Source organism: Sus scrofa, chromosome 14, assembly GCF_000003025.6.
Source record: "Sus scrofa isolate TJ Tabasco breed Duroc chromosome 14, Sscrofa11.1, whole genome shotgun sequence".
NCBI classification, from domain to species: Eukaryota; Metazoa; Chordata; class Mammalia; order Artiodactyla; family Suidae; genus Sus; species Sus scrofa.
In genome coordinates, this window is record NC_010456.5 from 35,401,486 (window position 1) to 35,416,288 (window position 14,803).

Below are 14,803 nucleotides of genomic sequence, written 5' to 3' on the forward strand. Positions count from 1 at the left end.
GGGGGTTCGATCCCTGGCCTTGCTCAGTGAGTTAAGGATCCTGCGTTGCCGTGAGCTGTGGTTAGGTCGCAGACATGGCTCGGATCCTGCGTTGCTGTGGCTCTGGTGTAGGCCGGTGGCTACAGCTCCGATTCGACCCCAGCCTGGGAACCTCCACGTGCCACGGGAGCGGCCCCAGAAAAGGCAAAAAGACAAAACAACAACAACAACAAAACCCCACATGTGATGTAAATGGCTGTATTTCCCCCCAGAAAGGTGGTAATTGTCCCCAGGGGTGACCTGACTTTTCTGAGTGTCAGTTTCTTTGTCTGTAACATGAGGATGCAGCTTCCTCCCAGGGGGTCTTGAGAAACAGATGAGCTAGGAGTTCCCTTGTGGCTTGGTGAGTAGGGATCCCAAGTTGTCACTGAGCAGCTTGGGTTTGCTGCTGTGGCACAGGTTCAATCCCTGGCCCAGGAACTTCCATATGCTGCAGGTGCAGCCAAAAAAGAAAAAAGAAAGAAAGGAGACAGATGAGCCAATGTGTGGAGATGTCCTGTTGCCTCCATCCCCCCGCCATCCCACAGGGCATAGCAAGCCTTCCAGAGGAGTTGGTCTTTATAATGATTATTTTCTAGCCAACAACAACTTCTGGAGAGGCTTGAGAATTCTGAGTTGCACTTTCTTGAAGATGCTTCAGGGGTGGGAAATGCTGAGAGTGTGGTGGGGAGAGAGCCCTCCCCCAGCCCAGCAGTTTGGGAAAGTTTGCCTGCACTGTGTATAGTCCTCAGGCACTAGACCTAAGGGCCTGGAACACCAGGATATTCTGGACAAAGAGGCAATGCTGTGTAGACGTTAAGGGCAGGCTTTGGAGTTGGGGAGACTTGGGGGTTGAACCCCAGCTCTCCCACTCATCAGCTGTATGATCATAGCACCTGCTGGGCTACACTTTTCGAAATTTAAAATGGGCTGGGGGAGTTCCCGTCGTGGCACAGTGGTTAACGAATCCGACTAGGAACCATGAGGTTTTGGGTTCGATCCCTGCCCTTGCTCAGTGGGTTAACGATCCGGCGTTGCCGTGAGCTGTGGTGTAGGTTGCAGACGCGGCTCGGATCCCGCGTTGCTGTGGCTCTGGCGTAGGCCGGCGGCTACAGCTCCGATTCGACCCCTAGCCTGAGAACCACCATATGCCGCGGGAGCGGCCCAAGAAAAGACAAAAACAAAACAAATCCGATTAGCATCCATGAGGACCCAGGTTCCATCCATGGCCTTGCTCAGTGGGTTAAGGATTCAGTGTTGCCTTGAGCTGTGGTGTAGGTTGCAGATGTGGCTCGGATCCCGCGTTGCTGTGTCTCTGGCGTAGGCCAGTGGATACAGTTCCGATTAGAACCCTAGCCTGGGAACCTCCATATGCTGTCGGTGCAGCCCTAAAAAAGAAAATAAATAAATAAATAAAACAAGCAGAGAGGGAAAGTATCTACTCACAGGGTTGTTTTGAGGAGGAAGCGAGAAGGTACACATAAGTGTTTAATAGTGCGCACTTCACAAAATAAGCGCTGGCGTGTGGGTGGAACCCTTCTGTAGCCTGGAACCCACCAGGTCCAGTCTCAGCTGTGGAAGAATCACGGCCCACCTGGAACACCTCCTGTATACTTAGGTTTGCTGAAACCATGGGGCCGGGGGGGCGTGGTTAGGAGGAATTGGATGCAGGCATTCAAAAGGTAGAATCTTCCAGATATAAGAGAAATAAATACCAGGGATATAATGCACAACATGATAAGTTTAATGAAAACTGCTATATGTAAGACATAAAAGTTAAGAGAATAAATCCTAACAGTTCTCATCACAAGGAAAAAAAATCATTTTTTATTTAATTTTTTAAATGAACCAATTTTACTTATTTCATTATTTCAATTTTTGTCTTCTTTTTATGTCCACACTCACGGCGTATGGATGTTCCCAGGCTAGGGGTTGAATCAGAGCTACAGCTGCCAGCCTACACCACAGCCAAGGCAATGCCAGATCCGAGCTGCATCTGTGACCTACACCACAGCCCACGGCTACACCAGATCCTTAACCCACTGAGCGAGGCCAGTGATCACACCCACATCCTCATCGTCACTATGTCAGGTTCTTAACCCGCCGAGCCACAACAGGAACTCCTCTATTTATTTATTTATTTATTTTTGTCTTTTTGTCTTTTTTTTGTTGTTGTTGTTATTGTTGCTATTTCTTGGGCCGCTCCCGCGGCATATGGAGGTTCCCAGGCTAGGGGTTGAATTGGAGCTGTAGTCACCGGCCTACGCCAGAGCCACAGCAACGCGGGATCCGAGCCGCGTCTGCAACCTACACCACAGCTCACGGCAACGCCGGATCGTTAACCCACTGAGCAAGGGCAGGGATCGAACCCGCAACCTCATGGTTCCTAGTCGGATTCGTTAACCACTGCGCCACGACGGGAACTCCGGAACTCCTCTATTTAATTGTGCAGATGAGATGATAGACGGTCGCTAAACTCACTGTGGTCATCATTTCACCGTGTCCATAAGTCAGATAGTTACTGGCACATCTCACACTTACCCAGTGCTATATGTCCCCAGTATCTCTATACAACTGGAAGGAAAACAATGACACAATTGACACAACTGAATATTCAGTTACACTGCCCATAGTAGCAAGGATCACGATTCTATTTCTTTTCCCTCCACGGCCCATGCTTTACCTGACTCTTGGCACATTTCTCACTGTAGGTATCCCAAATTGCTCCAGGCACCTGCCCGAGCCACTTTCCTCTCCCGCCTCCTTTGTCTCAATAGTGACTACAGGAAGCCCCTTTCTCAGCAGGGAGAACGCCCATCTTCAGGAGTGGGAGGGAAGACAGACAAGCAGATGCCATCTCTTGAATGGAGTGAGGAAGGAGGGGGTGACCTGGTTCACGTTTGTCCTGTCCTGGGAGCCGTTGTTAGTAGAAACTGTCTTATTGTGGAGGGAGCAGAACTGGTAACCGCAGAGCTGCACTGCCAGGAAGATGGCAAACCCTTTCTTTGTTTCTGCATGTGCAGCACTCACTTGGTTTTGCCTCAGTGGGTGCAGGTATGAGAATGAACGATCTAGGGGATGGGGGTGTGGCTCCAGCCTCCCTCCTATAGCTCCAGGTCAAAGGTCAGGGATGCCTTTCTCACTTTTCTTTCTCTCCTCCTCCTCAGTCTCATCAGACCAGATCGAGCAGCTCCACCGGAGGTTTAAGCAGCTGAGTGGAGACCAACCCACCATTCGGTAAGTTGGGCAGCTGGGTTTGCGTGCTGGGTGGGACCATGGCCCTTGGGGATGTCCCTTTCCATTGGTCTCTTCCTGAGAGTGCTGGCTGGCTCTGCTACAGCCCCTGGGTTGCCCTGTTTCCTGAGACAAACCTGTCATCATCTTAGTGCTTTGGGTCCCTTCTAGATGAGATGTTCTCAGCTGGGAGGGAAAGAACCCCTTCTTTTTCTACTGGGATCAGAAAATTATAACTGGAGTGAAGATGGTGGGGGTTGGGTGTGGGACGAAGAGCTGGTCAGCCACCGTCACCTTCCCCTGCCCTCTCTGTACCAGACACATAGGGCAGACCAGCTGAGTGCCAGGATCATGCCCAGGGCCAGGCACCCAGAGGTGAATCAGTTGTGGTGCAGCTCATTTCAGGGGCTTTGGATGCTGTCATGAGGACCTGTCCCTTGACTCTGCTTCCACAGGTTGGTAATTCCAGCCCCTGGTAAGCTGATGGGCGGCAGCCTCAGATTCTGCCAAGGAAAATCACCACTTTACATTGGGTGTTTAATGTGAATCTCTTAGAAGCTGGGTGGGTTAGTTTTTTTTAAAGTAGTTTTAAAAATCATATTGAAGTATGCTTGACTTACAAGGTTGTGTTCATTTCTGCTGTGATTCCTATATATATCATATATATATATATATGCACAGAATATATATATCATATATATAGGAATCACAGCAGAAATGAATACAGAAAAGAATATAAAAAAACGCACATATACATGTGTGTGTGTGTGTGTGTATGCATTGACTCTATATATATGTGCGGTTTTTTCATATTCTTTTCCACTATGGCTTACCACAGGATAGAGAATCTAGTTCCCATGCTCTGCAGTAGAACCTTGTTGTTTATCCATTCTATATATAGCAGTTTGCTTCTGCTAATCCCAGACTTGCAGTTCTTCTTTCCCCCACCCCTACTTCCCTCTTGGAAACCACAAGTCTGTTCTCTATATCTGTGAGTCTTGTTTTTGTTTCATAGATATAATAGATATATTGATTTTTTTGTCTTATTTTATTATTGTTTTTAATGGCTGCACCTGCAGCTTATGGCAGTTCCCAGGCCAGGGACTGAGTCCGAGCCGCAGCTGTGACCTAGGCCTCAGCTGTGGCAATACCAGATCCTTTAACCACTGCGCCAGGCTGAGGATTGAACCTGTGCCTCTGTAGCAACCCAAGCCCCTGCAGTTGGATTCTTAATCCACTGCGCCAGAGCAGGAACTCTTGATTTGTGTCATATTTTAGATTCATATGAAGTGATATGAGTGATATCATATGGCATTTGTCTTTCTTTTTCTGACTTACTTCACTTAGTATGATAACCTCTAGGTCAATCCATGTTTCTGCGAATGGCATTATTTCATTCTTTTTCATGGCTGAATAGTATTCCACTGTATATATGTGCCAGATCTTCTTAATCCATTTGTCTGTCAGTGGACAGTTAAGTTGCTTCTGTGTTTTGACTACTGTAAATAGTGCTGCTATGAACATAGGGTGCATGTGTCTATTCCAAATTATAGTTTTATCTGGGTATACGCCCAGTAGTGGGATTGCTGGATCATATGGCCACTCTATTTTTAGTTTTCTGAGGAACCTCCATTCTTTTTCCCATAATGGTTACACCAGTTTACATTCCAGGTGGGTTACTTTTTTTATGAGGAGGAACGCCTCGGACTGTGTACCTTCTTCCAGGAATGTGTGTTCAGTCTTAGGTGGTGGTTACATTATTGAGAATGAGGTTGGTGAGAGGCCTAGTCAATGACTTGATCACAAAGTTGGTGAGAAAGTTTCAAGTTAAAGCAAGTAGTTTCCAATGTAAAATGAATACTGTTCCACCACAAACTTTCTAACAGATGTAGTTTCCTAAAATAGGCATGCAGAGTCTCAAGGTTATGTCTTAGAACTTTAAAATAAACCTTTTAATAGTCTTGGAAAACATCCCTTTTCTTAGTAAAAAGACTTAAATTTGACCTAGATTTTTATGGAAAGTCACATGTAAATACTATCCACTTTTTCTCGTCTTTGTCCAAACAAAAGCATGTTAATAATCCAGTGTGTTGTATGCTGAGAGCATCTATTTACAGAACTCGGAGTCTGGTGGTCTCAAAATTCTGGTGGTCTCTGGTCTCAATTTGATTATATCCAAGGCAGAAGTAAATTCAGTTAAGACCGACTTCTTGAATTCTACACACCTCACTCACTCAACCCAGTGACGAGCCCAGCCAAAGGTGTCCTGGCTTCTCATTGGTTCTGATGGGTCACATGCCCAGGCCTGAGCCAGTCACCATGGTCAGGACTTGGAAATGCCAACTGCTCTTCCTCAGAGCTGGGAGTGAGTGGGGACTGGGTCATCTGCCAAGGGCAAGGGAGGAGGATGAGTGATTACCCAGGGCCAGGTGGGCTTCCTAGGACCAGGGGCTGAGGAGTGGGTACAGGTGGTAAGACCTGAGCCGGGCAGGTCTCTAGGGAGGTGACGCATATGCACCTGGATTTTGGAATATGGTCCTGTCCAGGGCATCCTTCATCCCTTTAGAAGTTCATGAACAAGTACCCTGTGCCAGGTGGGCCATACCTGTGCTGGTGGACGGGACCACCATGCAGCTCACGGTGGAGGTATGTGAAGGCAAGGCCACCTTTCTTAAGATAATTTTCCAGCAAGCTGTGCCCCCAGCCCAATCACAAGCTGCCTTGGCTTCTCATTGTTTCAGGTCTGCAGTCCGGCTTGATGAGAGGCCTCAGGCTCAAATTCCAGGTATTTACTTTTCAGACTTGAGGGAGGCAGAGGCAAAAACCCAGACTTGGAAAACAAATCATATTTGATTCCTCTGTATCCCTAGCTGGTGACTTTGGATTAGTTGCTCTGTTTCTCTGGGCTTATCTCCTCCTCTGCAAAGTGAGTGTGGTCATGTGGGATTTGATTCAACACGAAAGATGAGCAGATGCCTCTGTGATAAGCTGGGCTCCTTGGCATTTGGCAGACAGGACTGTCTTTATTCCAGCATTGGTGAGGTCATGAGGACCACCTTGAGATGCCCAAGCAGGGGCCATCTGGTCTGAGGGCTGGAGTGGAGGTGGGGAGCGCATATGCTGTGTGAGTAAGAGTCTGTGGTGCTGGTGGAGGCCCCTCCCACTTTGAGATTCCAGCATCTGAGCCCTGGCAGTGTTGCTCAGCGGCCCCTCAGGGGCCTCTGCAAGGATGTACTGAAACGTGGCGCTCTATACTGGTTCCTTTCTGGCATGAACATGCATGCAAATCACCCAGGAATCTTGCTAAAATGCAGGTGTTGATTCACAGGATGGAGTGAGGCCTGGGACTCTGATTTCTAACCAGCATGGCTGTCTTGGTCAGGTTGGCTTTGCCTGGCACCGGGGGATGGTGCCCAGTATGCCCTCCGGGCTTGGATAGGTGGAGGCTGTACCCCCCCTGCAGATGCTGAGCGGTCCTTGTGCCTCCTACTCCCCTAGTCTTGTAGGTCAAGCCAGGATTGAGACCGTTTGAGGTGGTGGCTCTGGCTGCCATTCTGGATCCTGCTTACCCGTCTCTTGCAACCCACCCTAGGACTGCCGTATTCATTGCCCTCTCCACCCCTGCTGTCAAGCAAGCCCTGAGTATGTCTACTGGACCCAGTGAGCAGCCCCTGCTCCGCAGCCCTTGGGGGCTTCTCAGTACCCTCAAGGTCATATCCATGCTCTTTAGCTGGGGTCCACCAGGGTCTTCAAATGCTGGCTTTTGCTCTGCCGAGGTCTCAGTGAGGATGCCACCTCCTCCAAGATACCCTCCCACACTCTGTGCCCCCACAGTCCCTCCTGGCAGAGGCCCATCCCAGCATTTACAGCACAGACTTGTAACTGCCCCCTTCCACCCACCGCCCCTAACAGTCTGTCGGCCCCTTGGGGAACAGGAACTGGCTCTTGTCCCCTGGCTCTCGGGCTGAGTCCAGGGCTTGTAAGAGGGGTGGATGCTCTGGGAGGAGCTGGTTGAATGGATGAATGAGAGAGCATAGAAGTGAGGAACCAATAAGTGAGTATTTTGATTAGAGGAGTTCTCTGTAGTCCGTAAAGCATGGTAGAGGTGAGACCTGTTGTTATTAATAGTACTTCCCTGGTAGGGTTTACATGTGCCTGATAAGAAAATTTATCTGGGGGCCTGGCAGGTAGGGACTGTTCACAGATAAAAGCTGTTATTATTTCAGCATGTTTCGTGCTGCACAGCCGGAGCCTGCCACTTCTGCCTTATCCAGCCCATAAATAGTGGTAGGAACACCTGTTCTCCCCATTTGACGCAGGGGAAAGTGAAGCTCAGAGAGGCCGTGTACCTGGCCCCTGGTCCTACAGCTCCTCGGTGGAGGAGCTAGGACTTGATCCTGGTGCTGAGACCCCTCTGTACCGAAGCTGGGGTCGTGGCTTTGACTTGCGAGTGTCCCGTAAGGACCTCGGTCTCCCCGCTCTGCCATCTGAGGACCCTCCGCTTTTAACATTTTGGAGTGGGGGGGGGGACATATAATGCCAACACCACAGCCCCTGCTGCGGGTCTTGCAGCCTGCTGGGCGGGTAATGTCAGCCAGACACGTAGTGACGGGCCAGTCTGGCCTGTAGGAAGGAGGTGACACCGCATGACTGACCGCAGGGCTTATGCAAACAGGCTTGCAGGAAGGGCCTCCTCCCAGTCTCCCGACTGCTTTGCCTAATCCTAATCCACCCTCCAGGCCTGGAGAAGGGTGTGGGGCAGCTTTTCCAGTCCTCCTAGGCTTTCCTGCACACCCTCCCCAGGCTGAAGAGACAAGCGGCCCTGGCCTGGGATCGGGTTCCCTACTCTGCCAAGGGTTTCCTGTGTGACCCCAGGTTGGGCCTTCAACCTCTCTGATCCCTGGGGATCAGGGGACTGTCCAGGAGGCCCTGGGCCTTGCTGGGGTTTCAGAGTATGGAAAAGAGCCTTGTTTTTTTAGTGCCAAGATTTGTGAACACTGTGGCCTGGGGTCCCCTTAGCGAGGCCCCCAGCACCTCAGTCTTAGAGAGTGAAAGTGCCTGAGAGCTTACTGGGGTACCAGGCAGTAGGGGAGGGAGGAGAGGGCACTTTTTAATACCTCCAGTGTAAAAGACCCCTTAAGTGACCTTTCATATTTGCAATCTTTATGCACACACTAGTAAGATTTCTAAGTTGCTTTTAAGTGTAATGAAGAATTGGCTTTCTGGGAGTTCCCATCGTGGCGCAGTGGTTAACGAATCCGACTAGGAACCATGAGGTTGCGGGTTCGGTCCCTGCCCTTGCTCAGTGGGTTAAGGATCTGGTGTTGCCTTGAGCTGTGGTGTAGGTTGCAGACGTGGTTGGGATCCCGCGTTGCTGTGGCTCTGGCGTAGGCCGGGGGCTACAGCTCCGATTCGACCCCTAGCCTGGGAACCTCCATATGCCGCTGGAGTGGCCCAAGAAATAGCTAAAAAAAAGACAAAAAAAAAAAAAAAAGAATTGGCTTTCTGAATTTGTGATTTTAATACATTGAAGATAGCTTTTAAAAACACCCCACAAGCTGAAAACTGCCAAAATTGATTTAAATTGTAACTCACCACTCTCTAGCTGTGTTTGGTCAGATCCCCTCTTTTGTTGAAAATCATGGAAGCATCCAGGGTGAGTCTGTCTAAGGCTTTCAAGGCCAGTGTGTCAGGGCCTCAGGCTGTGTGGATTCCCTCGAAGGCCCAGCACCTGATTTTTAAGAACATTCCTGGTGCTGCATCTTTTAAGAGGACCCCCAAACCTGAATCCAGCCTGATCACAGAACACTGAGTTCTGAGGCCTCTTGGTGAAAAATTCTTGGAGAAAAAATGTTCCTCTGGCTCATTTATTGAGCACCTACCATGCAGAGACTTCTGTCCTCAAAAACTTTTCTTCTAGCAGGGAACACCTTCCATAAATAAACACCTTCCACTATTTTTATTTTCTGCACCCATGGCATGTGGAAGTTCCCAGGCTGGGGATCGAACCCAGCCACAGAGGTGACTTGCCCCACAGCTGCTGCAACATTGGATCCTTAATCCACCGCTCCACAGGAAAACTTCCAATAAGGCTGCTAAGCAATGCTGATTTTAGTAAAGAAAATAATCGCTTCTTGCACTTTTTCTTTCTTGAGTGGGGCCCCTTAAGGAGTGAGTGTTTTAAACGGCAGCCTTTTACTTGCTGATAGCGCTCTCGGGCAGGCTCCCCAACCCCCAGAAATAGATGTGATGGAATCCATCAAAAGTCGTGATGCAGGCCAGGAGGATGCCTGATTAGACAGAGCTGCATTAGAGAAATCTTTTTAGGTTCATCGAGCCACCACACGTGGAGTGATTCTTGGGAGGCATGTGACCGCACACCTACCCAAAAGCAAAAGGACTCTGTTGCCCACTCTGGAGCGCCCACGAAACGCCAAGCAGCGTTCTCGAAGCCAAACCCCAGGGTGTCAGTGAATCCCAGCTCCAGGCCTGTTTTGCATGCTACAGCAGAGCCTCCTGTTGCTTTATCAAGGGAGAGGTTAGCTTGCGGTCAGGAGCTGCCATGAGCTGGGTGACACCCTGTGCCAGGGGTTAGGCTCACTGCTCATGCTCATGGTCTTGGGCTCTCTGAAGTCCACACTGTTGCCCCATTTTACAGATCAAGAAACTGAGGCAAAGAAGGTTAGGGTCCGTCCCTAGCCGAATCACCACTGGGATCACTTCACTTTCCCCCAAATCAAGTCACTTTTTAATCCAGTCACTTTGCTTTTTAGCCCATCAAATAGCTGAAGATTTTCTTTCTTTTTTTTTTTTAAAGAAACACTCAGGACAGTGAAATAATTACGGCCCTGCTGGTGCAGCTCTTTCACTGCCAGTGTGTTTGATGTATTCCTTGAAAGCATCGGCTAGGATGATGCCCATTCAGTTAAAAAGAAAAATCCGCGGTTGTAGAACTGAAACTGACAGTATTAATGGCCTGAACCTATCGAGAACACAGTTGGGGACTTGAACCCACATGCCAAGACTTAAACCCGGCCTAAACCCAGATTGGGACTTGAACCCATGGTTTTAAATTAGAATCACTCACCCTGTGTCTGGACTCATTAAGGTTCAGATTCTTCCTGTCTCTGCACAGAAGGAATTCAACGAGAGACAAAGTGAGAGGCAAGACATAGATTTATTAAGATAAGACGCTTGTGAGAGATGCAAGTGGGCAGACACGGAAGCTCTGCCCCTAGGATCCTGTGGGCTACAGTTTTTATCATCCAAGGGGAATGCGGGTTGGAAAAGACTGCCTCTTCCTTTCTGGGAGTACTAACTCCTCCTTGGTGTCCGCTGAGGTGTGCATTCAAATCCACAGAAGGGTGGCCCTTAAACTCTTGCCCTTGGTCTGAAAGTAAATGCAGGCCTCATCCCATCCCCCACCCAATGACCTAAGGCAATTCTCAAGGCTACACTAATGAAGCAAGCCTGCCTTGTGCTGATGGTTTTCTTTTTTTTTTTTTTTTTTTTTTTTTTTTGTCTTTTTGTCTTTTGTTGTTGTTGTTGTTGCTATTTCTTGGGCCGCTCCCGCGGCATATGGAGGTTCCCAGGCTAGGGGTTGAATCGGAGCTGTAGCCACCGGCCTACGCCAGAGCCACAGCAACGCGGGATCCGAGCCGCGTCTGCAACCTACACCACAGCTCACGGCAACGCCGGATCGTTAACCCACTGAGCAAGGGCAGGGACCGAACCCGCAACCTCATGGTTCCTAGTCGGATTCGTTAACCACTGCGCCACGACGGGAACTCCGGTTTTCTTGAGTAATTTATTAACTTAGAGTGATCTTCCAATGTCCCCTAAGTTTTCCTCTTTAAATATGGTCCTTTATCAGGACTTCTACAACTACCTGTGTCTTCTGCATCCCTATCAGAGCTGCCCAGGAAACAGCGAGTGTGAGGGGCTGTCCTTCCTGCTTAGGTGAGCGCACCTGTGAGGGCAGACACAGAGCCACAAAGGAGTCAGTGGTGTGAAAGGATGCCCAGGTGTCCCTCAAAGTCAAGGAGCTTTCTAAATGGTCTTAGATTTACTAGTGGGCATGCACATTCAACTTTTTTGTTTTCTTTTTTGGCTGCCCTGCAGCATATGGAGTTCCTGGGCCAGGGAGCAGATCTGAGCCATTGTGGCAACCGAAGTTGCAGCTGCAGCAAGGCCAGATCCTTAACCCACTGTGCCAGGCCGGGGATCGAACTTGCGTCCTAGCGCTCCCAAGATGCCACCAATCCCCTTGTGCCACAGCGGGAACTCCACAAGACATTTTTTTTAAAAGAAATTCTTTTCCCAGCAGGGTTAATACTTGACTCTGTCCTTGCTTTACAGAAACAGGTGTTAAGGGCCTTCCATGGTGGGTTCTGGTGCTGGGGACACTGGAGGAGAAATGAGGCTTCCTCTGCCCCTTGTGGATCTTCTGTTCAGGTGTGTGTTCTGAGTGTGTGTGTGAGCAAGAGAGAGAGGGGTAACTAGTATGTAAACCAGCTCATACATATGGTGACAAAGGAAGGAAACAGGGCAGAAGGAGGCCGCACCCCTTGAGGCTGCTGTGGGGAGGGACCTCGGCCCAGCTGGTTGGCAAAGGCCCCTCTGAGGTGGCTGCCTTGGGGCTGAACGCAGAGTGGAGAGAAGGGGCTGGTGTAGCAGAAAGGGCTCCTGGCAGAGGTGGGACCCAGCTTCCTCCGCCTGAGTGATGAGAGCACTGGAGCGTGGGGTGCAGATCACAGAGACCTGTCTTGGCTGTAGGCAAGGACTCAAAATGCTTTGCCGCGGGAGCGTTAACTCCCAAATTTGCATCTCTAGCCAGGCCATCTCCTCTCATCTCCAGACTCACATAGCCACTGCCTGTCGCCTTGATGTCCCAAAGATCTCTCACATTTACCATGTGTCCCACAGGGAGCTCCCCTCCACCAGGCCCTTCATCCCACTCAGGCCACCATCATCTCTCAGATGGATTATCCCAGCAGCCTCCCCTGGACCTCCGGCTTTTGTTCTCACTTCTGGGGGTATACGGGGAGCCTAGGAAAATGGCACCTCTCTGCCCAGAATGTTCCCTCTCACCAAGTCATGTGAGGTCAGAGCTGCTGGTCAGTGCGGGTCCTGCAGATCCCTGCACAGTGCGCCCAGCACCATCACCACCCCTTCGACCTTCTGACTGCCCTCTGTTCCTGCCTCAGGGCTCTAGCATGTACCGTTCCTTCTTTCTAGAATGCCTTTCCCCAGAGCAGGGTGTCCCTTGGCACTTGTGTTGCAGGAAGGGGGACCCCTGCCTGCCAGGGCCTGAGAGTGGGCTCTTGTCTAACACTCAGAAATGAGTTGTGCAAGGAGACACACATGCTAACAAAGACTTTATTGGGAAGGCGCACCTGGGCCGAGAGCAGGAGGGTGAGGGAACCCAGGAGAACAGCTCTGCCCCGTGGCTCACAGCCTCTGGTTTTTGGGAATGGAGTTAGTCGCTTGACCCGAACTTGGTCTGGCTCAGGGTCCTTCCTGGTGGTGCCCACACCTCTCAGCCAAGGCGGATTCCAGCACAAAGGATCCTGGGAAGTTGGTTGTCTCCTCCTACTGACCCCTCCCAAATTCTCCCCGTGGGTCTTCAGGGCAGCACCACCTACCTTATCCGGGCCTCCTACTGTGAGAGAACTCCTGCAAGCAGCTATTGTGGTGCTTGGCCAAGGTGGGTAGTTTGAGTCACTGGCCCCTAACACCTGGAGCTGGATAGTTCTTGTTGGGGGGCCAGGGGCTGTCATGTATGTCATAGAATGTTGAGTAACATCACTGGCTACCTGTAGCACCTTTTCCCAGTGTGACAACCAAAAAGGTCTCCAGATGTCACCAAGTCATGGAGCTGTCTCAGGAGGAGGGTAGAAAGCATGTGCTGGGGAGGAGTGACTTTGCTGATGCTGTGCCAGCTTTTGAAAGAGGCATTCACCTGGGGACCAGGACTTTCCTGCCAGACTTTTTTTTTTTTTTTTTTAAAGTACAGTTGATTTACAATGTTTCTTCAATTTCTGTTGTACAGCGCAGTGAACCAATCATACACAGTTCCCTGTGCTTTACAGTGGGCCCCATTGCCCATCCATTCCAAATGAAACAGTTTGTATCCAAAAACCCAGAATTGCTCATCCATCCCATTCCCTCCCTACTGTGAACCACAAGACTGCTCTCCTTGGCTGTGATCTGTTTCTGTTTTGTAGATAGGGTCATCTGTTCCATATTTTAAATTCCACAGATAAGTGCTATCATACGGTATTTGTCTTTTTCTTTCTGGCTTACTTCACTTAGTATGAGAATCTCTAGTTCTGCCCATGTTGCTGCAAATGGCATTAGTTTGTCTTTTTAAATGGCTGAGTAGTATTCCATTATATATATGTACTGCATCTTCTTAATTCATTCATCTGTTGATGGACATTTGGGTTGATTCCATGTCTTGGCTATTGTGAATAGTGCTGCAGTGAACATGTGGGTGAACATGTCTTTTTCAAGGAAAGTTTTATCCAGATACGTGTCCAGGAGTGGGATGGCTGGGTCATGCGGTAGTTGTATGTTTAGTTTTCTGAGCTACCTCCATACTGTTTTCCATAGCAGTTGTACCAGTTTACATTCCCACCAACAGTGCAGGAGGGTTCCCTTTTCTCCACACCCCCTCCAGCATTTGTTATATGTGGACTCGCTAACGATGGCCATTCTGACTTGTGTGAGGTGGTCCGTCATCGAACTGCCAGCCTCTTATGCAAAGGCCTGTGGATGGGAGAACCGCCTGGTGCAAGTGGGGAGTTCTTGGCGCTTCTCAAATGTGCACTTGCACATGAATCTGGGGATCACAGCAAGATGCAGCTTATTCACCAGGTCTGGGCCTAGCCAAGACTCTGAGTTTCTTTCTTTTCTTTTTTTAAGTTTTATGGCCACACCTGTGGCATTTGGAAGTTCTGGGGCCCAGGATTGAATCTGAGCTGCAGCTGCGACCTATGCTGAAGCAGTGGCAATGCCAAGTTCTTTAACCCACTGTGCTGGGCCGGGGATCGAACCTGTGCCTCCCAAGTCACTGCAGTTGGATTCTTACTCTACTGCGCCACAGCAGGGAACTCTGAGACTGCATTTCTTACACACACACACACACACACACACCCATTGATGCTGCTGGTCCAGGTGCTGCACTTTGAGTAGCTGGCATTGCCTGGGAAGATGCATACTAGGTGAGATGTCTCCCTCCTTCATGGTCCCCCCTGGGGCTCCAGTTTCCCTGCTGTTTAGCTTCACAAGCTAAACACTAAGTGCAGGAAGGAGTCTGAGCACAGGGCAGGCAGCTCAAGGAGGAGAGAGCCCTGGACCAGCAGAAAGCAGGTGCCAGGCTGAGAATCCTCCCCCAGCATGGAGGCCAGTGAGCCCTGGGGATGGCCAGGGACAGCCAAGGCCCAAGGCCCGCCCTGCCGAGAGAAGTCTGCAGTTGAGCTGAGCCTCAAAGCCACCGGAAATCAACCCACACCACGAGGTAGGAGGAAGTGCCGGCCACCCTCCTTCG

The 14,803-nt window shown here is 49.9% G+C and overlaps 1 protein-coding gene across 1 annotated transcript in view; it reads left to right on the forward strand.

Moving 5' to 3' along the window:
• TESC (tescalcin) overlaps positions 1-14,803 on the forward strand; it is a 70,317-nt gene that overhangs the window by 19,587 nt on the left and 35,927 nt on the right. The window contains exon 2 of the mRNA XM_021073708.1: positions 3,186-3,255. Within this exon, the coding sequence (XP_020929367.1) occupies positions 3,186-3,255 (70 nt within the window). The remainder of the gene's footprint in view (positions 1-3,185; positions 3,256-14,803) is intronic.